General features: G+C 35.2%; 2 protein-coding genes across 3 annotated transcripts in view; one reads left to right on the top strand and one right to left on the bottom strand.

Moving 5' to 3' along the window:
- The window catches only part of EEA1 (early endosome antigen 1), a 120,187-nt gene extending 109,961 nt beyond the window's left edge, over window positions 1–10,226 (top strand). For both annotated transcript variants that reach the window (XM_051963619.1, XM_051963620.1), the window contains 4 exons: window positions 2,347–2,585; window positions 2,867–2,987; window positions 5,674–5,772; window positions 6,308–10,226. In XM_051963619.1, the coding sequence (XP_051819579.1) occupies window positions 2,347–2,585; window positions 2,867–2,987; window positions 5,674–5,772; window positions 6,308–6,430 (582 nt within the window). In that variant the 3' untranslated portion in view covers window positions 6,431–10,226. The remainder of the gene's footprint in view (window positions 1–2,346; window positions 2,586–2,866; window positions 2,988–5,673; window positions 5,773–6,307) is intronic.
- Window positions 10,227–10,286: 60 nt separating this feature from the next.
- The window catches only part of PLEKHG7 (pleckstrin homology and RhoGEF domain containing G7), an 86,260-nt gene continuing 73,493 nt past the window's right edge, over window positions 10,287–23,053 (bottom strand). The window contains 3 exon segments of the mRNA XM_051962500.1: window positions 10,287–13,983; window positions 16,864–16,961; window positions 21,420–21,573. Coding sequence (XP_051818460.1) covers window positions 13,879–13,983; window positions 16,864–16,961; window positions 21,420–21,573 — 357 coding nt within the window. The 3' untranslated portion in view covers window positions 10,287–13,878.

Genomic DNA, 23,053 nt, shown 5'->3' with positions numbered 1-23,053 from the left:
TAAAAAAAGATAACCAAGAAAAAAAATGGTATGATGTTATCTAAGTCAGTTCTCTAAGTTGAATGGAAATGTGGGTCACCTTTTCAGATTTGCAGATGACACAAAGTTAGGAAAGAGCTAACACACTAAATGGCAGTTCTAGAATCCCCAAATCTTTTAAAATGTAAAACTGTGAAAATTGCATTTACCCATATTAAATTTAAAGCCCTACACTTGGGTTCCAAAAAGCTGATCAATAAAGGAATGTATGACAACAAATAGTTCTTAATAAAGACCCGGAGAATCTAGTAAATGTAAACTCAGTGCATCAAGAGGCAGTTAAAATAGCCAATATGCTTTTAGCCTGAGTTACCAGAAGTCCAGTACTCAAAGCAAGGAAGGTGATTGCCTGCCCATTCTATACCCTATGCCACCTTATCTGGTGTCATATTCTGTTTCAGCACTACAGGACATTGATGAACTGAAGTGCATTAAGTAGAGATGGCTTACATGGTGAAGGCACAGGGAACTAGGCCATTTAGACACATCAGCTGAAGCAACTAAATATGTTTAGCTTTTAGAAGAGAAGACAAGGTCACAAAGAGCCAGGCACGACTTAAAAAAAAATAACCATGAGAGCATAAATTAAGAACTGACATGCTTTCTCAAATACTTTTTCTGTAACAGTTAAAATCTTATCATAATTCTTTTTTTTTTTTTTTTTTTTTTTTGGCGGTGGGGAGGTGTCTGAGGCTGTTGGGGTTAAGTGACTTACCCAGGTTCACACAGCTAGGGAATGCTGAGTGTCTGAGGCCAGATTTGAACTTGGGTCATCCTGACTCCAGGACTGGTGCTCTATCCATTGTCAACCAGCTGCCCCATCCTCATAATTCTTACTGAAATGATTAAGAGAAAGCATTTTTTTAATAATGTAATTAAAATCCATATCAACAAAAGTAAGAGAACAAATGGACAATATGAGTGTTCACATGTGTACCCTTAGAAATGTTAAAAGAAGTTCTTCATTGTATTGGGTGGAAGAATTTTAGAAAGACTTAAGCAAGGATTACATGCGGAAGATTAGAAGGCATAAATTGGGGAGTGGGACTATCCGTGTTGGTGGAAACATAGATTGGATAGTAGCTTGACCTCTAATTAGGAAACAACATGTTTAAATAAGTTCACTGAAAACTGCAAAAAGTTAACAAAACTTTTGTAGAAAAGAAAAATAGTGGTAAATACATTATCATGTCATGCACAAGCATTTATTTAGGCAAAGTAAACATAATAATGGGATTTCATTTTAGAATTATGCTGACCAAAGTCCACAATACTTTTCCTTCTGTTGTGTACTAGATGGGAAACATCTGACTTCTTTTAAATTAAATCCAAATGTACTCATATAATTTTTAATGCCAAATTCAATATTATAAGATGGTCATTTCATATTCAGATCATGAGTTAAAAAGTTTCCAAGTTATTTGTTGATAGATCAGTAGGAGAGGGTGTATAGGACCTGTGTAAGAGAAGAATGGTATATTTTGCATCCCTTAAATTAGTACGTAGAGATTCTAAGTCTTTTTTTCTTTAATTTTTATTAATTTTGAATGCAAAATGCATAAAATGCAAAAACATAAAAAAAACATTTTCATGTACATAGCACAACATAAAAAGAGGATTCAATATAAAACCATAAATTTTCATTACTTTTTTTGAAAAACTTTAATAAGTATTATATCTTGTTTCTTTGCTTCTTTCTAAGTTTTCTTTTGTTCTCTGCTATATGCTTGGTACTCATTTTTTTTCTTCTCTCTTCCATCCCACCCCACTGGTAGATAAGGCTACCATAGACACAAGGGTGTGTGTATCTGTGTGTGTCTGTGTGTGTGTGTGTCTGTGTGTATGACACAAAGAAAGAGAGAGAGAGAGAATGTAAAAACCATACTATATAAACTTCTGTTTATCAGTTCTTTCTCTGGATGTAAATAGCCTCTTTTTTCATAAGTCCTTTGTATTTCTCAAAATGACTTGGTCATTCAGAGTTATCCTTAGAACATTATTGTTGTCATTGTGTAAAGTTCTGGTCATTTCATTCTTCATAAGTCTTTTTCTAAAAGAAAACCCAAAGACCACTTTAAACTCTGACATGAATTTGAAAGTTGTAAGAACCCCAGACTTGGAGCTAATTTAGGTTAAGTTTAGACTATGTAGATAGTTGTTATGTCTCTTGTTATAAGCAGCACTTTTCCGTACATAAAAATATGTATAGTCCTGAAATTTGAAAGTTGATAAGGAAGGCACTCAAGCCCATATCTGACTGCAATTATAACATGAAATTTTATGTATATATAAATTTTTCTTTTTTAGAATGCAGAAATAAAAGAAAAGGAAGAGAAAATTAGGAAACATGAAGAGAATGAGACTAGACTTGCCATGCAAGTGACAGCTTTGAATGAGAATTTGGGCACAGTCAAGAAAGAATGGCAGGCCAGCCAACGGAGAGTTAGTGAGCTAGAGAAACAGATTGATGATTTACGAGGTGAAATTGCAGTATTGGAAGCAACTATTCAAAATAATCAAGATGAAAGGAGAGCATTGTTGGAAAGGTAAGGAAGTTATAATATTTGGGGGAAATGTACTTCATGACTGATTGAATATTGCCATCATTATCTAATCATGTATTGTTTCAGAGAAAAAAATAGCAAATGAGTTAAATGGAATCAGCCCCTGCTGGTATTAAATCATTACCTAAAGCTGGTAATAACTTGTGGTAAATAATGGACATTTAATTTCAGCTCTTTTTAAGTTATTTTAGCAGTCCTTTTTGTGTTTCATGGGATCTTTTAAATCTTTTGTATCTAATTATATCTTAATTATCCATCTTCAGATGTCTTAAAAGTGAAGGTGAGATAGAGAAACTTCAAGCCAAAGTCCTAGAGTTGCAGAGAAAACTGGATAATACTACTGCAGCAGTACAGGAATTAGGCAGAGAAAATCAGTCATTACAGGTAAGGGTGGGAAGTTTTGTTGAATGTACCATTCCTTCTGATTTCGGTTAAGAGTACCATTTCTTGAAGGAGATTTTTTTACACTATTTGAAAATTCACTTGAATGTTCATTTGAAATCTGCTCTGTGTTAAGTATAGTGAGGGTTAAGTGGTTAAGTTTCAAAGTGTCAGGAAAGATTCTTTGAAAAATAAAGAATTCAGAAAGGTAATGCTGCCTTCCTTCAAGAAGTTTAAGTGTTAGGTACTTAGAGACAAGGTTGGTGATCTAGGAATATTAAATCAGTTTTCTCATCTACAGGAAGAAAATTGGTGGAGTAATATCCTCTAATACAGACTCTGGTTGCAAAGGAATTCTACTGAACTTTTGCCTTTTAGTCATACCTGACTGGCTCTCAAGATCTGTGCATTTATCAGAGGCAATGTGGGGCTCACTTTAAAGTTCTCATGACCCCTAACATCTCTGGGCCATCTGGTGATTCAGATAAACTGTTGCAATGTATTCTAAGGAATCAGGATGGACAAGGGACAGAGAGACAGCCTAAAAGTTAGGGGAGATCTTGTTTCAAGTTCTGTCCCTGATGTTCTGGCTTAATGACTAAGCAAATCACTTGACCTCATACTCTAGACACTTCTTAAAAAGCCATTAATTAGCACTGCTCCTGGGCAGTTCCTAGTTGGAATGCTAACCAAAGCAAAGTACCCTCAGCACCATAGGTGCTGTAGAGTTGGATCTGAAAAAGGGATCAAGATTTTTCTGGTCCTGCCTTTTCCTGTGATAGAAGAAGAACTTATTGTCAAGATTTTGTAGCCATTTAGTGGGACACCAGGGATGGAACTCAGGTCTTTTAACTCCTCAACCCAGTGTACTTCCACTGTACTTTGCTACCTTGGATGTCAAGCTTTCCCATGTAAAGATTTAGGATAATGCAAGGGAATTGCATAATGTGGCCATTAGTAATAGTTCATAGGAGAGAATGAAAAAAAGAGAATATATATTACAGAGCAGCCTAGAAAGCAGAGAAACTCTGCTCTGAAGGGAAGAATGATGGCAAGGGGAGGGCAGATGGCCAGGCCTTGGCCAGGCCCTGGGTCTACATGAGAAAAGAAGGCTTAGGGAAACAGTTCTTCTAAGTTCTTTGAACTCCTTTGACTTTCTGTCTTTTCCATGTGAGGTTAGGTAGCTCATGGTAATTAGTAAGTCTTAGCTTTGGTCACAGACTGAATTTGTCACTTTGAATTTCTGATTTCCTTCGTGCATTTTCCCAAACCATACATTCCCAATATGCGTCTTTTAAATATGGAAAGCTATTCCAGAGCAGCTGCCCCAACCCAAAACAGGAATCACTCGACCCTTATCTCCATATCTTCCTCCCATGTTCTTGCTGTTCCCCCTTAACTTGCAGCTGCCCTGATGCAGTGGAACATTCCATTCTCATGTCTTACCTTGCCTCTAGGCCATTCCAAAGAGGAACATGGAGATAACAAACTGATGGTCACAGAAAAGGGAGGGTTAAACTTCAAGGTTCTATTCCTATAGGAATTCCCTCTAACAACATCCACTCATCCCAATCTATTTCCTGCCTATTTTCTATACTTCCTTTCCCATGATGTTATGCTCAAGAATCAACTTGTGAATGGCAGAAGTGGCATGAAAGGGGGAATCTAGTTTGTATTCTAAATATTGGCATGTAAATTGGTTGTTTGGAACTTGAGAATGCATTTTTTCAAAACCAATATTTTGTGTAATGGTTGAGTCCCAAGGGCAACCTATAGAAGCTTGTTTAATTCCTAAACCACCTGAAATTTAGTTTTGTACTGATTGTATTTAAGAATTGTATACTCCAGACTTTGCTATATATCCCGAAGACCTTAAATCCTGAAATTCTCTTCTTTGACTATAATCTACTTTCCTTTTACCTTTCCCAATCCCTAACTACTCCTGGACCTATTCTTTGTTATTTTAACCTAGACTTTCATCCTTCCATAACTTTTTACCTGTTGATAGCCTACCCATCCTCAAAGGTCTAGGACCTTAAATGCTTCCTCCTTCAAAATGTCTTCCCTAATTTTCTACTTTTTCCAAACCAGGAATAATTGATCTCATAGTTCTTTATATTCTTCTTATGGTCTGATTATAGTCTAATTTTTGTTCATGATGTCTGGAATATACATTATCTTTCTCATCTTAAAAGCAGGAATCATGTCTTATTTATCTTTGTATATTTCCCCTCCCTTTGCACATGGTAGAAAAATACTTGAATGAAGAAATGAAAAAGTGAATGAATGTGTTGGTGGTAGCTAGTGCTATCTATGCCAGGGCTTCTTTTTCTACTCATGACCCTGGGTATATAGGTATATAAAATAGGTATAGAAATCAAGCATTTACTGATAACAAATCATAATTTCACAACCCCTACACTCAGTTATAAGACCTTATATGGGTCGTGAATCACAGTTTAAGAAGCTGGGACTATGCTACTGAGTAATTTTAGGAATTTGTGCATGAATATTTGTTGATGTGATATTTATTGAGAAAGACACACATGTATGTGTGTTTGTGTACATATATACACATATACATACAATCTATATGTATGTATGTATGTGCATGTAATATTTATATATGTGTGAGTATATACCTAAGATTTTGAATATATTTTTGCTTACTTTTATTGTTTTTTTTTAGATCAAACATACACAAGCTTTAAATAGAAAATGGGCTGAAGATAATGAGGTACAGAACTGTATGTCCTGTGGGAAAGGTTTTTCTGTCACAGTGAGACGGGTATGTAAAGAAATTGTGTGTATTATAAATGAGTATCAGGAGACTTACTATTTAAGTCAGTAAAATGGCATTGTATTTGAATAGCACGTCTTGACAGAAATTTACTAACAAATTTTAATCAGTATCCACATATTTGATTTGGTTCCCTTTTACCATTCACATGATCTTGATTTTGGATTTTGTAGGTCCATATTCAGTTATCTGCTTCATTGTGTTTCACTGGTCCCAAAATTTTCTGAACATCCTAGTGTAAAAACCAACATATCCCTTTGCCTATCTAACTGGAATAGTGATAGTTTAGTTCATTGCATTATTTGGGAGAATGAAAGTTTAGGCTGTGATTTCTGAATTAAATAGAAATAAAATTATATAGTGTGAGAAAAGAAAACTTTTTTTTTTTTGTAACATTTTATGAAAATGTGAAAGAAATAGTTCTAACAGCACCCTTTATACTTACAAGTAAATATATCCTCCTTGGTGACACCTATCCATTTTATATTGGAAGTTTAATTTCTCTTGTTTCTCTCTTTCACAGCATCATTGTAGACAGTGTGGAAATATCTTCTGTGCTGAATGTTCGGCCAAAAATGCCTTAACTCCTTCTTCAAAGAAACCTGTTCGTGTCTGTAATGACTGTTTCAATGATCTACAAGGATAACTAGTTATCATGTTTATCAAACAAGATTACACTAACATTAGAGTTTTAATAAATGCACTTCATAGAGTACTTGGACTACTATTTGATTTGGACAGTGGTTGTAATACTTGGCAAAATTGATATATTTTGAAATGTTTATTAATATCAAGTAAAACTCTTCTATTTTTGTGAGACTTGGGCTCATCATCTGTTGCTTTCTTTCCACTTACCCTGAAAACAGCTTTCATGCCTAGTTTAGAACTATCTAGTTAAATGTAAATAAATTTTGAACAGAGAATATCAATGTATTTTTTTAAAACATAATTTCATTGCTTACAGACATTTATGTAATCTCACAGCTTCTTTTCTACTTTCTCCAAAAGCTAACTTACAGAAATGTACAAGGATTCAATATAGCAAATGTCTGTTTTTGTTGCACATTAACATACTCCCGTGTTTGTATGCATTAAATGTCTTCTCTACAAAATCATGCACAGCACCATAAAACTTGCCAACTCTGTTTTATTCTTGTGTCATTTATGTCATAGCCCAGTTTTACCCTTTTGATGTTGTAAAAATGTTGGGTATTTAAAAAATTCTGTCCTAAATTCAAGCTTGGTTTTTATGTTATGCTGTTTCACTTCTGTTATCCTCATTTCATAGACTTCTGTGAAATCAGTTCCTTATTTTGTAATAGTTCATGTCCTTGGGGAGATATTTTAAAGCTTGAGTATTTCTTTTATCTAAAATGTATTTTTCTCCTCTCTTTGTATTTCTTAAGCTCTTCTTCTTGTCTCTCCTAGCCTCCCTCTAAATAAGGATTTCATAATGTTCTCCTATTAATTGAAGAAAATACATGATATATTTATACTAAATTATGTTTACTTTCAACTTAAATCATCTGAGATTAAGCATTTTATATAACTTTTCCTTTTTAATGTTTCCCATAAGGAATATGAAATTCTCAATTCTTTAGTGGTTCAACTTTTTTCCCCTATTATTTCATATAATCAAACAAATTGTAAGTTAGGCATATGTCTTATTGACTTTACATTTTAAGGCTGGTAATTGCTATTGGTAGCTAATTTATGGGAAAATAAGTCACCACTGATTAAGTGGTAAAGAAACATTAAATTTTCAGTTATTTCATATTTTCTCCATGTAGAAAAAATTTAAAGTGATAAAATACCAACACAGTTTGATTAAGAATTTAGTTTTCCACTTGATCTGAGAAATCTTTTCACCTTGAAAAAAAAATAATGCTTTATGGCTATCTTGGAGAGAGACATTATTGCCCCAAATAAGTATATCATTAAGTCCCAAAATGTATAATCAGACCTGAAATAGGAAGCAGCAGATGATACAGTGGAGAGGATGCTCAGCTGTCTTTGATACCTGGATTCTGGCTCTCAGCCCCTGGCCTGGAGGGGGAACTCAAGCAAGTTATTTAGTCTCTCTGGGCTTCTATGACCTATCAATAAAACAAATAGGATGAATTCAATGCTCTTTCTGATTTTACAAGCCTAGGGGAAGTCTCCAAATACTTTGGAGACTAAAATGGACCTTTAATTTATTACATTATTTTTATGAGTTTGGAAAACATGAAATTTCCAAAGTAAGTTGAAATTAGCTTTGGTAATAGACATTTTCTAGAAAAGGAAGTGAACATAGTTGGTAGAGTGCTGGACTTGGGGAGAAATCTGAACTCAAGTTTTCTTCCTATCTGACCCTGGGCAAATCAACCTCTCTTAACTGCAGCTTCTCATAAAATGATGGGCTTACACTCCGTGGCTTCTAAGGTCTCTTCCAAGTCTTAATCTGTGATCCTGTAATATGTAGCAATCATATAAAAGGTAAATTATTGATAGTTAGGAAAAATAGAACTAAGCATTTTTTTTTTGCAGTCACTATTTTCTAGTTTTGTTTTCATATATCATGCCATAAATGACTTTACATATATCTGAAGTATACACTGTAAAGGAGTATATTTTTGCTTAGCTGTTAATGGAATCATGCATGTAAATCCTTTTGTCAATAGTAATTAAATATATTGAACTAATCCCCTGAAAAGGAGACAAGCTAAGTGCTCAGGCACATATGACAAAGAAAATGAATTGCTCATCAAGAAAGACGGATTGATTAGAGAACTATTTACTCTGAATAGTTGAGTTAAAATGCATCTTTTTTATTTTGAAAATTTTCCAAGTAGTTTTCCCTTTGATAGCTATAACCAGTACATACACAGTGATGTTGATTTATGGTGTTAAAGGCAAACAAAAGCACACAACATCACTGTTGGCATAGCTTTTTAGAACAATAAATATCTTCAGGATTAGATTTTTGGTTCCCTTTCTCTTTGCTATGGGATTTACTGAATGTCTCTTCCCTTTCCACAAGATAAATAATACGGAGACTATTAAAGAAAGGCTTTTAAGTGTTTAATATGACTGTGTTTCTCATTTCCATCAATGTCATAAAATCCTTCATGCTTTCTCCCGAGTTAGTAATGCTGATGTTATCATTACCCCATTGCTTTCTGCTCTTAATTCACAACCTTAAAATGTTTTGACAACAAAAGGAAATTTTCCCTTTAAAGAAAATTAAAATGTGTTTGTAGGCTACATATTCCAAATGTAGCTGGTAGGCTCCATTCTTGTGTCTGAGTTAAGAGCTGGCAGGTCCAGATCTGTGATTTGGCACTAATGCAAAGCAGCCTGGAGAGTTTCAAATCCAGACACAGAAAAAATATTAAAAAAAAAAAAAAAAAAAAAAAAAAAAAAGGGCAGACCTTGCTGGTTTAGTGTACGCCAGATTGTACCTATAGAACTTTTGTAGAAGAAGACTAAAAATGCTGCTTGTACAGGATTGTCTCTTTTTTAAGGAAAAAAGGGGTGGGGAGGGAGAGAAAAAACAGAAGACCTCAGTGCAGGATATGAATAACATTTTGTTTCAACTACCTCTCAGTGTGGAATTGAGCTAATTTTGAATAGGGCTTCCTCATGGTAGTATTAATGTAATAATTGCTGAAATTGTTTGTATCCCATTACTCTGAAAGAAGTGATTCTTTTTAAATTGTACAGTTTTAAGATTTGTAAAGCTAATTCTGTTTCTTTAAACCTGTCATATTTTGTTTTCCTGGAGTAAGGAGCAGATTATTATCATAAACTTTGATAATTGTGGTCTGTGTGACCACAGCGGATTTTTTATGCACTTTGGTTATTAAACCACAGATATCATCCACAGAATTAAATGTGCCATTAATTTAGCATTCCCAGACACAAGCTTGATGAATGGTTTTTCTAATGAAAATGTGCCACACATTATCCTGTCTTAATTGCCATTTGCCTGGATTCTAATTTTTCATTATCATTGCAGATGTGAATATTGTGCATAGATTTATGGAATTTATGTAAACATGTATAAAGTAGAATTGGAAATAACCAAGTTCTTGTTGTGTACAGACTGGTAACACAATGCAGTTATGTGTACATGACATGTACTTCTGGAAACTGGATCATACTCATTATCTGTAGATGGGTTTGCATGAAATTTTTAATCTGATTTTTTTGTTTCTTGTGTTGTATTTACTACTTGTGATCATGTGCTCGTGCCTTATATTGTGGAAGAGTTTAGTTCAGTGTGCACTGTATTACCTGAACTCAGGATTGGATGGCAGTTGATTCTAAGTGTACCTAAAGGTGACCCCAAATGATGGTACCTAATTCTGTATAAAGAGCATTGGAAGGAGGCTTGTTGCATTGTTGCATTTGTTTTTTAATCTGTTAAAAGAATATTAATAAAAATCCTCTTTCTAGCAGTTATGGTCTATGATAACACATGGTCTTTTCCCATCTTGACATAATAAGACAGCAACGAATTTGTTCTAAATTAATTTATTTACCAATAGAATGGGAACACAGTATACTTGGAGGTACCCAGCCTTAGGGTTTTTGTTTTTGTTTTAACTCTAGAAGTTACATTCCTGCTTTTAAAGAAGCATCATTAATTTCCTTCATTGTATAGCTTATCTGTCCTATTAGCTTTATGCTTTTTGCTTTTCCCCATTGGTCATTCTGTAAAATGTCAAAAAGTCAGTGAAAAAGCTTCACTTCATGTTGTAAATTTGGTACCCATTTGCCCACTTCTATTTGAAAACAAATGCCTTTTGCTTCTCACTGTATCCAGGCATGTTTTGAGATACCATTTCCACAAAAGGGAGATCATATGGCTGCTTCCTATGTGATTTTCCAGATTTGGGGCCCCAAGATGTTAGTATATTTCTTAAAAATAAACTAGATTTGTCATTTTGGGGTTTGCAGGACTCTTTGTACAACTTGTTCCTGAAAAGATAAATATTTCTTTTTTTAAACATATTTTCTCCTCTTGGGATGAAATTAAATTTGGAAGACCAACCCTTCATATGTTATATAAATGTATGATTTATAGAATCATAGGTCTTGAAGAGACCCTAAGAAATCATCTCATCTATTGCTTTCTCTCTGGGTAGGCCTGTACTTAAATGATACATTTTAGATAGTTTGTCAATAATGAGAACATTTACTCTTTCCCTTAACAGTTGCCAATAAAGAATTCCAAACTTTCTTCAGCAATGAGTCCAAACTCTATAGCTGGGAAATTATTTCTATATTCTCTGCCTGCCAGTGCATATAGCAGATCATTCCCTTACCATCCATTCAACACCCCTACACATTTGAACGTTGTTCTCCCCTTTGTTTTTTGTTTTTATTATTTGTATTTTTTTAATATATATTTTATTTTCATCTTATTTTCTTTAATCACTGTTCTTCTAGATTTTTTGGTTTGTTTTCAGTTGATGAGTCCAGAAACAGAAAACTAAAGCCCTGACATCTCAATATTTTACAAACTGTATGCATGTCATTTACTAGCATATCCTTTCAGTATCTTAATTTCTTTTATGTAGGATTCTACATGAAACATTTACTTAAAGAGACATCATGGTATAGTGCAATGGTTCTCTTAACTTTTGGAAGTTAGTCTCCACACTCCTAAAAATTGAGGGATCCCCAAAAGCTTTTGTTTTTATGGATTAGCACTATCAGTAATGGCTATAGTAGAAATTAAAATGTCTTATTATGAGAAAAACAATTTTGACTTGGTCCTCTGACACTCTATAAAGCGTCTCAGGGATTCTCAGGAGCTCCTAGGTACTTGGAAAACCATTGGTAGAGTGGAAAAAGGCCCAGACTTGGAATCAGGAGAGACCTAGGTTCAAATGTCATTTATAACATTAGCCTATTAAATCATTTAATCTCTTGAGCCTTAGTTTCCTCATCTGTAAAAAGACCATAGTTTTTTTAAATTTACATATAATGTGAGAATCAAATGAGATGATGATGCACGGAGAATACTTTACAAACCTGAAAGCACTATATAAACATCAATTATAAACTTAGTATCCACCAGAAAGCCACAAATCAATCATATAGGTACATAACATAGCATGTGAAGTTTTTGTTTATTTGTTTTTGCTTATTTTTGTTTGTTTGTTTGTTTGTTTTTATCTAAGTGAATTATCTATATAGACTGCAGTAAACTTAGCCATCTCTTTCTAGGTCTCCAACTCTTTACCTGTTACAGTTAGCTAGTTTTTCAGCTACTTCCATGTCACTAACAAACTGACAGTGCCATGTCCTGAATTAATACCTCCGAACCACTGCATTTGATAACTTCTGGGAGGAATGTAAATTTTTATTTTCTCAACATTTTTGTGTCTTCATTCTAGAGCTGCATTTTTCATATTCTCTTAAGATTAAGCTGCAGAATAGGTACTAGTCTGTATTGATAGAAGGAATTTCCTCACTTGGAGTTCCCTTTACCAATAAAATGTGCTGCACTGTGTCCCCTCCCCAAATAAAGACAGCTGGATGACACAGTGACATAGTCCTAGACTTAGAGTCAATAAGATCTGAGTTTAAATTCAGTCTTACTAGTAATCTTAGATAATACTTAACCTTTGCCTCAGTTTCTCACTTTGCAAAATTTAAAACACTATAAATTCTGGTCATTATAGCTACTGGTTTGCAAGTACATTTCTTGCTTTGTGATTTCAGTATAGTTGAATTGTTATGGCTCATAAAATAAATAGTTAAAGTAAGTGATAAACAATTAGAAGCTTTTTTTGATATTAAAAGCAAAATGGGGTCATTGTGGAATAAAAGGAATATACTGGGATGACCTTCAATAGTGATCAAAAGAGACAAGTTGTACTTGAAAAACCTAACTTTCTTTCAAGAGAAGTAATTTCCATTTTCTAATCCGCTTATTGTGGTCCGAAAGAAGGGGTTTCACCTGGTATCTCATTTTACAGGTGAAGAAACAGGCCCACAGAACTTCCAGGTCAGGGCTTTTTTTCCACTAGACTCTAATTATACGTACATTATATGTGTGTATATATATTTTTTTAAACAACATGAAATACACAAAATAAATGTGAGCAACTTTTGAGAAATGAGGATTATGTATCCATATAGTTCTGGGTATGAAAATGTAGGGCTCCCCTTGTTTGGCTTTTTATAACCAAGGCACTAACAAAAATGACCCATGTTTTATGGTGTTGCAGAGCAAGGCCATAAATAGCATTCCTTTTGCTAATGATATGTTGAGCTAAAAAATTGGTGATTAAAATACCAGATGGGGAAACTAAGACTTAGAGATTTTAAATGACCTAAGTCAATAAACTATTGTCAGAAATAGGATTTGAACCTGGCCTTTTCTAACTCTTCAGCCTTTTCCCACCATATAACTGGTATAGTTAGTATGTGCCATATATTTTTGTGTCATGGATTGCTTTGACAATCTGCTTAAGATTATGGACTCCGTTTAAATTCACAAAATACATAGGATTACAAAGGAAACCAATTATATTGAAATAGTTATCAAAATAAATATTTTTTAAAAACAGGTTTATGGACCTCTAAATTTGAACCCCTGGTTTGAGGCAGAAGAGCTTCGATTTCCTCTGTGTTATCCTGTTCAATTTTTAATCTTACCTGGACATCTTTCAAGGCTATTTTACCAAATATTTTGAAAGTCAAATATTTCTCATTAGCAACCCCCAGAATGTTTCCACCTTCATAGTATCTATTTGAGCCGAATTGTCATATTCAGAGTATCATTATATTCTCACAGTTGATCATCAGGATTGGGGAGGAGGGTACGATTGCTTTGTAAAAAATAATTTGAACCCATTACATAAAAAGTTAAAAAGGAAGCATGCTGTAATAAATGGAGTTGGCCTTGACTGGCTGTGTGAAAGACCAAGTCACTTAAACTGTCAGGTACCCTATGTAGTCCTCCAAGACTTTAAGTTACAGAGAAGGTGTTGAGTTAGTAGAAGGTGTGTCCTTATTCTAGCCAATGAAATCACAGGTGTAGCCTCTATCACTAGCCAAAAAGATATAGCAAATATGGACATTGTACTCTGGCTTCTAGATCTCGGAGGATTCTGCAGGCAAAGTGAAGGAGGATTTCTTTGTCTCATATCTCTTCATGAAGCAAGAGGTTGCTCTTTTTATTTGTACCATCCACGTTTTCTGTAAGAGTTAAAAAAAAAAAAAAGCTTTATCAAAGGAGGATTCTAGGGGAAGATGGCCTGGATTTCCCAAATTCCCCTATAAGAGTACCTCAAAGAAAGTTTAGAGCAGCAGGAGTAATTGAAAGTTGTGATGAAAGAGATATTTAGCCTGACAACTTGAAAAGGCATTTGGAAAGATCTGATCTCTGCAGGGTGGTCTGATGAAGTGCAAATACTTTGGGGTACATATATTTGAATCAACAAGCTCTGGAGACAGCTGTGGAGGCTTTCTACTCACAGAGAGTGTGGATTTTAGAGTTTGATCAGGGGAGGACTTGGAAGGAGGTCTCCACTGGTACTACCCGGCCCAGACTTGGTCTTGGGCTGCAGCTGTGGAAGAAGAAGAAGAGGAGGAGGAGGAGGAGGAACACATAGGTAAGTGAGATCACAGAGAAGTGGGACCCTGCTGGCTGTGGGCAGGCAAGGGAGCAGAGTCCCTGAATTTAGGTTTTAGGACAGAGGGGTGAGCTGAAACTTGCAGCTAATGGAAAAGACTGGAGGGAGCAAGGGCATTTGAGACCAGAAATGCTGGGGGCCCGGGGCTGAGTTCAAGGACTGAGAGGCATTTTAGACCGAGGTTGTAAGTCAGATGAGCAGTGGGCTATACCTGATGAACTCTAGAGCAATGGATGCATCAAGAGGTCAAAGGCCTCCAGAACTCAGAAAACAATAGAATTAAAAACCTGAAGCCTGAGACATATTCTCCACAGAAACAGAGCCCAACTCTTAACATAAAGCAAACAACTAAAAACAAGCTGTAAAGATAAAATAAGTGAATAAAATAAAACAAAATTACGTCAACAAAAAAAAAAAATAGACTGATCACAGCTACTATGGTGATAGAATAAATAAATGATCACAGATAGCTATTATGGTGATAGAATAGGAAAATGGCAAATGTTGGAGGGAATGTATAAAAACTGAAACATTAATCCAGTGAGTAGAACTGTGAACTGATCCAGCCATTTTGAAGAACAATCTGGAATTATGCCCAAAGAGTTTTAAAAGTGTGTATACTCTTTGACCCAGCAATACCACTATTATGTCTGTTATCAAAAGTGATCAGAGAAAAAGGAAAAGAATGGATATGTTCTAAAGTATTTATAGCAGCTCTCTTTGTGGTAACAGAATTGGAAATTGGGAGGTTGCCCATCAATTGGAGAATAGTTGAATAAGGTACATGATTGTGAGGGAACACTACTGTGCTATAAGAAATGATGAACTGGTTGATGTTAGAAAAACGTGGAAAGATTTGCATGAAGCAATGAAAAGTGAAATAAGCAGAACCAAAAGAAAGTTGTATACAGTAACAGCATTATTGTTTCAAAAATGACTGAATGAACAAGTTATTTCGAGTATTATAAATATTCAAATCAACTGCAGAGGATCCATGAAGGAAGATGCTAGCTACCTCCAGAGAAAAAACTGATAAATAGACATATGCATGATATGATTTACATATACACATGTACATGCACACACTTATGTGTATACACATGTGTGTATAAAATGTTGGCCTTCTCTTATACGGGATTGGGAGGGAGGAAGGAAGATATATTGGAACTTAAAATGTAACAAAAAATAATTTATTTTTAAAGTAAGAAATGAAACGGTAAAATTAGCAGTTTCACATTTTTATTTGGGTCCATATTTTCCTGTCTATCTATTTATACTTTAAAACCAATACCCACTTAGCACTAGTATTTCATTTTATTTTATTTTGGTTTGGACCTATGGTTCCATCTATGTAAAGCTCTGCTTCTTGAACTGTGCATTAACGATCCCACATGGGTTCTTATAACTGAATATGGGAGTTGTGAAATTATGATTTATTATCAGTAAATGTTTAATTTGTATACCTATTTTATATATCTATACTCAGGGTTATGTAAGAATTTCCTAGGTGAAAAAAAGTCATGAGTGGAATAAGTTTAAGAAGCCCTGACATTGAAGATAGTATGTATACACCATTGCAGAACAGCAATTCTCACTGAAACAATTGTCTGAGGGACTGGGAGATGGAAGGGGTCCCACAGTCCCTATAGATCAAAGGTAGGACTTGAACTTAGTTCTGGTCAATATTAGCTAACTTTCCCATCCACTATTATGCTTCTCTCCCTTAGTCCATTTCTTACATGTGATGTATTGTGATAACACAAGGCCTTTGTAATATAAATTCATGCAGAATAGATAAATTTGAAAATGCTGCAATACAGATCCCATGGAGAAAGTCAAATTTTTTTTTTTAAATTTATGGAAAATGAATGGTATAAAAAGAGAACAGAAATAGAAGTCCTAAGTGAGCTACGACTCAAGCAGTAATCTTAAGGAACTATAGTTCCTTAAGTTAAATAAACTTAAGGAACTATAAATAACGTATTCTTTTGTCATTGCAGAAGTTCTTATGCAGCTGAGTATCTAAACCTATATCCTCCCAACTGGAAACCCAATTGACACTTGACATCATCTGGAGGTAGTTTAGTTACTAGGATTATGGAATTTTGCTAAGCAGTAAACAGTTGAACAAGGGAGCTGAGTTCAGAAGCAGTCTGGGTTTCTTCATAATTGCATGGCAGATAGCAACAGGAGGCCATGTATAGGAGGGCATCTTGAACTTTACAAGAATGGAAAACTCTGACTATGATCCATCTATATAACAGAATCTAAGACCAAAAAGAGGGCCAGCTCCCTTCAGTCCACTTGCCAAAATACTCATCTTGTTCATTATTTTTAAAATAAAGATGTTTTAAGTGGATCCTTTCCTCATGTAAAGCTTGAAAATTATAAGTGAACAATTACATTATTAAATTAATAAATAATAATTAATTGAAGTACTTACTTTGGCTGTTTCTGTTTGTGCTTGCAACAAGAAGGCTGCTATACACTGTTGATAACGGTTTTTGTGTTGTAGAAGAAAAGCATTTCTTAGTCCAAACACTAGGAAAAAAAAATATTTAGAGTGACCTATGTAGCTGATTTTTCAATAATAAAATATGAATAGTTTCCTTGTTCTCTCTCTCTTTTTTTGCAAAAATAATAATAGCTTTTTTATTTTTCAAAATACATGCAAAGAAAGTTTTCAACATTCACCCTTGCAAAATCTTGTGTTCCAAATTTTTCTCTTTCTCCCCCTTCCCTGGGCAGTAGGTAATCCAATACAGGTTAAACATATGCAGTTCTTCTAAACATATTTCCACCTTTATCATGCTGAACAAAAACAATCACATCAAAAAGGAGGGAAAAAAGAACTAGCAAATATGGTGAAAATACTATGCTGTGATCCACATTCAGTCTTTCCAGTCTTTTTTCTGAGTGCAGATAGCTCTTTCCATCACTAGTCTATTGGAATTGCCTGTAATCATTTCATTGTTGAAGAGCCAAGTCCATCACATTTGATCATCCCATATTTTTGTTGCTATATACAATGTTCTCTTGATTCTAGTCACCTCACTTAGCATCAGTTCATGTAAGTCTTTCCAGAATTTTGTGAAATCATCCTGCTGATCATTTCTTATAGAAGAGCAATATTCTATAATTCATATACCATAATTTATTCAGCCATTCTCTAACTGATGGGCATCCACTCAGTCTCCTGGTTCTCTTTTGATTGTTTGGGAGAAATTAGGGATAGTGGAAGATTTGCAAGATGGTACAGATAGGGAAAATCATCTTAGAACTGTGAATGATGTCTGAGACTTAAGGAAATGTAATTCATAGCATCACCAACTCTGATCTAGAAAGGACCCAAGAGATTCTCTGGTTCAACCTCTTCTTTTTGGAGTTGAGCCTGAGACTTAGAGAGATTAAGTATCTTGACTAAGGGCACACAGGTAGAAAGTAGCAGAACCAGAGTTCAAATGACTCTCATTATCCATGCAAATGATGGGAAATAGACCACTTTTCATGGAATAAGCTTGATATTGTAAGTTTAAGTTTCCATGATAAATTTTATATCAGAAAACAATCACTGGAGAAAAAGAGGTAGTTCTCCCTTCCTGTCATAGTACCTTGCTTTCTTAACAAAAAAGCAGATGCCAAAATAAAGCATGAAAATAACGGCTCAGACCATTGCTTCCTGAAACACTCAAGCAAATGAAGTTGGATGTGAGAAGGCAAAACAGTGTTGGCAGATTCTGGGTGTTGTAGACCATTTTATTTCCCAGATGGTATGTCAAAGACCATTCTATTCTGGGAGAAGATTCTTTTTACACAGCAGGAACTCTCAAAAATCTCTCTCTTGAATTATTGACATTGGAAAAAATGCATAAATCTCTCAGCTCATCTATTCTTTGTAGTCCATTTATTTTTAGAACCTAAGGGAGCAGACCCAGTCCTAGACTCTCTAGAGGTGTGAGTACAGTCAGAGGCTGATGGAAGACTAGTGGTTTCCTTAGTTGACCATTAATCCACAGCTGCTCTCTTTTCATTACTTTTACTGACTAAATGCAATAAATTTAGTGATGACAGGACTTCTTTGAGGCAGGACTGACTTTGAACAGGAATATTGATTTTCATTATAAAATGTAATTGACTGTCTCAACTCTGATTTGAAGTAAGTGGTAGATTTTGAACTACAGGGCTACATGATGCTTTCTTAGAAAGCAAAGGGAATTCGCAAAATAGCCTTTCTAAATGATGGAGTAGAGAAAGACAAACTAAGAGTCCATTTTTTAACATTATGAATCTTGTCTGATCAACTGGAATCTGGGGGGAAGGAAGAGAAGAAAAGACAAAGAAGAAAGAAGTGGAATTCCTCAAACAAAAAAACTACTGAATAGCTGGAAATATGGCAAAAAGAGGGGTTCCAGCATATAAAGTACAAATGGGACCACATATATATATATATATATATATATATATAGTTGTTCCAATGTGATCTATTATGATCAATTTCCATTAAAAGTCAAAGTGCAAGAATCAAATCATCTTTGTTCTTATGACAATCTAGTTGAACTCTTCCTCCTCACTATCTTTTGGCTTCTTTCAGCATCTTATTTTCACATGGATCAAAAATTTTAATTGATCTAATGTTAAGTAGATTTACTAGGTGATTAGGTTATACATGATGCCATCCAATTTAATTCTTTATCATGTCTACTATGAGCAAAAGAAATATGGTGTTTTGGATAGAAGACTAGTCTTGGGGTCTAAAAACGTGATCCAGACTAAAACATGTTCAAGACCCAGTTCTAACATATCTTAGCTATATTACTCTGGTTGATTATCTTAAATTATCACTTGCCTATTAGGATGCTCTTCCTGGAAGAAATAACCGTGTTTTTTTTTTTCTTGATATCCCCTGTATTTAGGGTTGTGCTTGGTGCATAGTAAATATTTAATAAATATTTGTTGACTGATTGAGTTGGTTTGTTTTGTTTTGGGATGGTGGTTTGTACCTAGTTTGTGTCCTACTGTTTTCTGGTGTTCCCAACAGTTTTTGTCAAATAGTGAGTTCCTATCCCAGAAGTCTTTGGGTTTATCACACATTAGTTTAAGCATGGCACACATATCTTGTATACCTAAAATATTCCACTGATCCACTTCTATTTCCTAGCCAGTACCAGATAATTTGGATGATTGTGGCTTTATTATATAGTTTGAGATTTGGTATTGCTAGGCTATCTTCCTTTGCATTTTTTCCTCATTAATTCCCTTGATATTCATGATCTTTTGTTCTTCCAGATGAATTTTGTTCTTCCTTTTTCTAGATCTATCAAATAATTTTTAGTAGTTTGATTAGTATGGCTGGTTTGTTCTACTTTGGACCAGACCTATGATTTCACTAGTATAAGAATTTATGAGTAAAGAAATTTTCTAATGATACATATCAGAACTTGCTCTTTATTTTAGAGCCTTAGTTGATTGTTAAGGGGGAAGGGAGGAGACACTGAAAGGCTAAGTAATTTGCTCAAAATCACATCTAACATGTTTAAAAGGCAGGGCTTGACCCAAAATAGTTTTCTCTTTTTAATTTTTTTTTGGAGGCAATCAGGATTAAGTGACTTGCCCAGGATCACACAGCTAATTTAGTGTCTGAGATGGATGGTTCAACTTCATTGATCTGATTCTCATTTTTTTTTTTTTTTTTGAGGCAATCAGGTTTAAGAAACGTCCCCAGGATCACATAGCTAGCAAGTGTCCAATGATGGATTTGAACTCAATGCCTCCTGATTTTAGAGCCAGTGTTCTTATCTACTGCTACCTAGTTGCTTGGTTCTCATTTTTTTTCCTTTTCTTTTAAATCTCCTGTTTAATCTAGACCATCTTGGTATGAATGTTAGTTTAAACAAGGAATTCCCAGTTCTTCAGAGGATAGTCTTATACTATCCTAGAACTTTTGTATGCTAAAGAAGTCCAAGTATATCAGTTAATATAGTGAAAAGATATTTTCCTACTGTTTTCCTCTCTAAACCTTCTCATAAGTAGGGACATAAGTGGTAAGGATCTATGAGTCAGAATGGAGTGCTGAATGCAGGTCTTCTCGATTCCTATGTCATCTTTCCATCCACAACACCATGCTACTTTTCATCCTTAGCCCCATATGACAAATGATACAAATGAATTCCAGAGAAGGGAAATAACTTAATTGAACTAAGCAATGAGGCATAATAACTATAAAACTGAATATCAAGTCTGGAACTGGGTTCAGATACCCATCTTTGATAATTACTAGCCATGTAACTCTGGCCAAATCAATTAATTCATTTCTCTGAACCTTGGTTTCCTTATCTTTGATTTACAAATCAAAGGTTTGGACTACATGGTCTTTGGGAGCATTTAGATGATGCAGTAGATTAGAGCGCTGGACTTGAGGTCCCAAAAACTCATCTTCATGAGTTCAAATCTGGCCTCAGATACTTACTAGCTGTGTGACTCTAGACAAGTCACTTAACCCTGTTTGCCTCAGTTTCCCATCTGTCAAATGAGCTGGAGAAAGAAATGGCAAACCACTCCAGTATCTCTGTCAAGAAAATCCCAAATGGGGTCAGGAAGAGTTGGACATGACTGCAAAATAAAGGATAGTTTCTAATATTCCTTTCTCTCAACCAATAATCCTATGACTCTAAAGCAACAGAATTCCACATTAAGTGGCTCCCAACCCAATATTCCTATTCACCACACCTGCCTACCTGCAGGTTCTAGAACTTCCCCTTGCTGCAACTACTGTCTTTTCCCAGAATAACCCTGTTAAAAGAATCCCTGTTCTTAGAAGACTTGTAAGATGTATCAATTGCATTAGCATTAAAAGACAATGTCAGTTGGCCCAGTTCTTTCTATAGGTGAGTGAAATCCTATTACATGTGGTAATATGATGATTAAATTATGGCAGGTGCTGGAGTTTGTGGCCAATATGCTGCTGATCAATGCAGAGCCACAAAGGCAGGAAGAGTCTACCTGATATGTGGAATGGATCGATATTTTTAACCACCAGACGGTCCAAAGGAATGGGTTGATCGAGTACTGTACAAGAACCACCTTCTTTAATCATCGCCTGTAACTCCGGGGTAAGGGAAGGGCAGACTAACCCAGTGTCTGAGCCCCCAAGTTTCTGAAAGAAAAGAAGGAAATTGTTCAATAAATTAAAAATAGCTCATCCACACTGTGACCTAATCAATGATATCTTTATGTTATAAACAGCCCTTTTAGGTGACATCTTAAACTATTATCTCTGATGCCTCCTGATCCTGAAAAGAAATACTTTTCTAATAATTTAAAACCTAACTAAGATCTTACCCATATAAGGAGCCTTTCCTCTGAGATTATCCCCACTGTATCTGCCAGTATCTTGTTTGTACGTAGTTGTTTGCATGTTGTCTTCCCCTCGTTGGACTGTGAGCTTCCTCATGGTAGGAACTGTTTTTGTCATTGTGTTTTGTTCTTCTTTGTGCCCCCACACCTAGCTGAGTGCCAGGCCCATGGGCATTAAATAGGGTTTTAAATATTACTTCATTCCTTCACTTTTGAAAGCCATGGTCACTGGATCTTCACCACCATTAAACTTATGAGATTTCTCTTCCCAATATTTTGATCCCTTTTGGAGTAAAATGGAAGGCTAAAGAGACAAGGAATGATTCTGGCCCTACTAAATTTGGGATTGAGTCACAAGGGATGCTACAAATTGCACAGGCTCCAGCTAATCTCTGAACCCTAGAGTCTGCAAATTGTTGCAATCATTTTAAAAATAAGAGATGAGGCAATTTAAAAGAGATGGAAATGATACTAATTTGCATAATGGAAATAAAATGCAAAACAGCACAAGAGAACAGCAATAATTTGCCTAGAAAATAATGGTATGGCTTATGGATAATTCCATGACATGACAATGTTGGCAAAAACGCTTCTTTCAAGGTCCAGTTGGTTTTGGCCATATTGATATGCCATAGGCTGGCATTTAAAGTCCTTTGCAATCTGACTCCAATCTACTTATTACCATTCTCCCTCTCATAGCTTTAAGATAAATGGGTCTGTTTGTTATTCCCCCATATATGACACTATATCTCTGTGTCTTTGTATAATTGGTACTAAGCTCTCCCTGTGACTGAAATGTTCTACTCACCTCTATCTTCTCATTTCTACTTCTATCTCCATCTCTCCACCTCAGCCTCCTCACCTCCATCTATTCACCTCCACCTGCCACCTTCACATCCTTACCTCCACTTCCCCACCTTCACTTCCCCACCTCCATCTCCTGGAGCCCCTAGCTTCATTCAGTACTCAACTCATGTTCCACCTTTCCCCAAAGCCCTTTCTAGTATTTGAAATAGGTTTTTTCTTCTGCCAAATTATTTTGAGGTTTCTTTGCATAAAATATATACTTTATTGGTTTCTTTTCCCTTCCACACACTGAATGTAAGTTCCTTGAGGGCAGGAAATGGGTTTCATTTTTGTCCTATCTCCAGGGCCAGAGCAAAGGCAGGTACATAGAAGAAATCAATTGATCCAAATGGAGAGGGTAGGCAGGTGGTTGAGATCTTCCCTAAAGTTAGTTTCCCTTTTTTGATATTACTCTCCTTCTTTCCTTCCAAAGA

This window comes from Antechinus flavipes, chromosome 5 (assembly GCF_016432865.1).
Source record: "Antechinus flavipes isolate AdamAnt ecotype Samford, QLD, Australia chromosome 5, AdamAnt_v2, whole genome shotgun sequence".
In the NCBI taxonomy this organism is placed as follows: domain Eukaryota; kingdom Metazoa; phylum Chordata; class Mammalia; order Dasyuromorphia; family Dasyuridae; genus Antechinus; species Antechinus flavipes.
The sequence above is the reverse complement of the archived record's forward strand: the minus strand, read 5'-3'. Positions and strand labels throughout refer to the sequence as shown.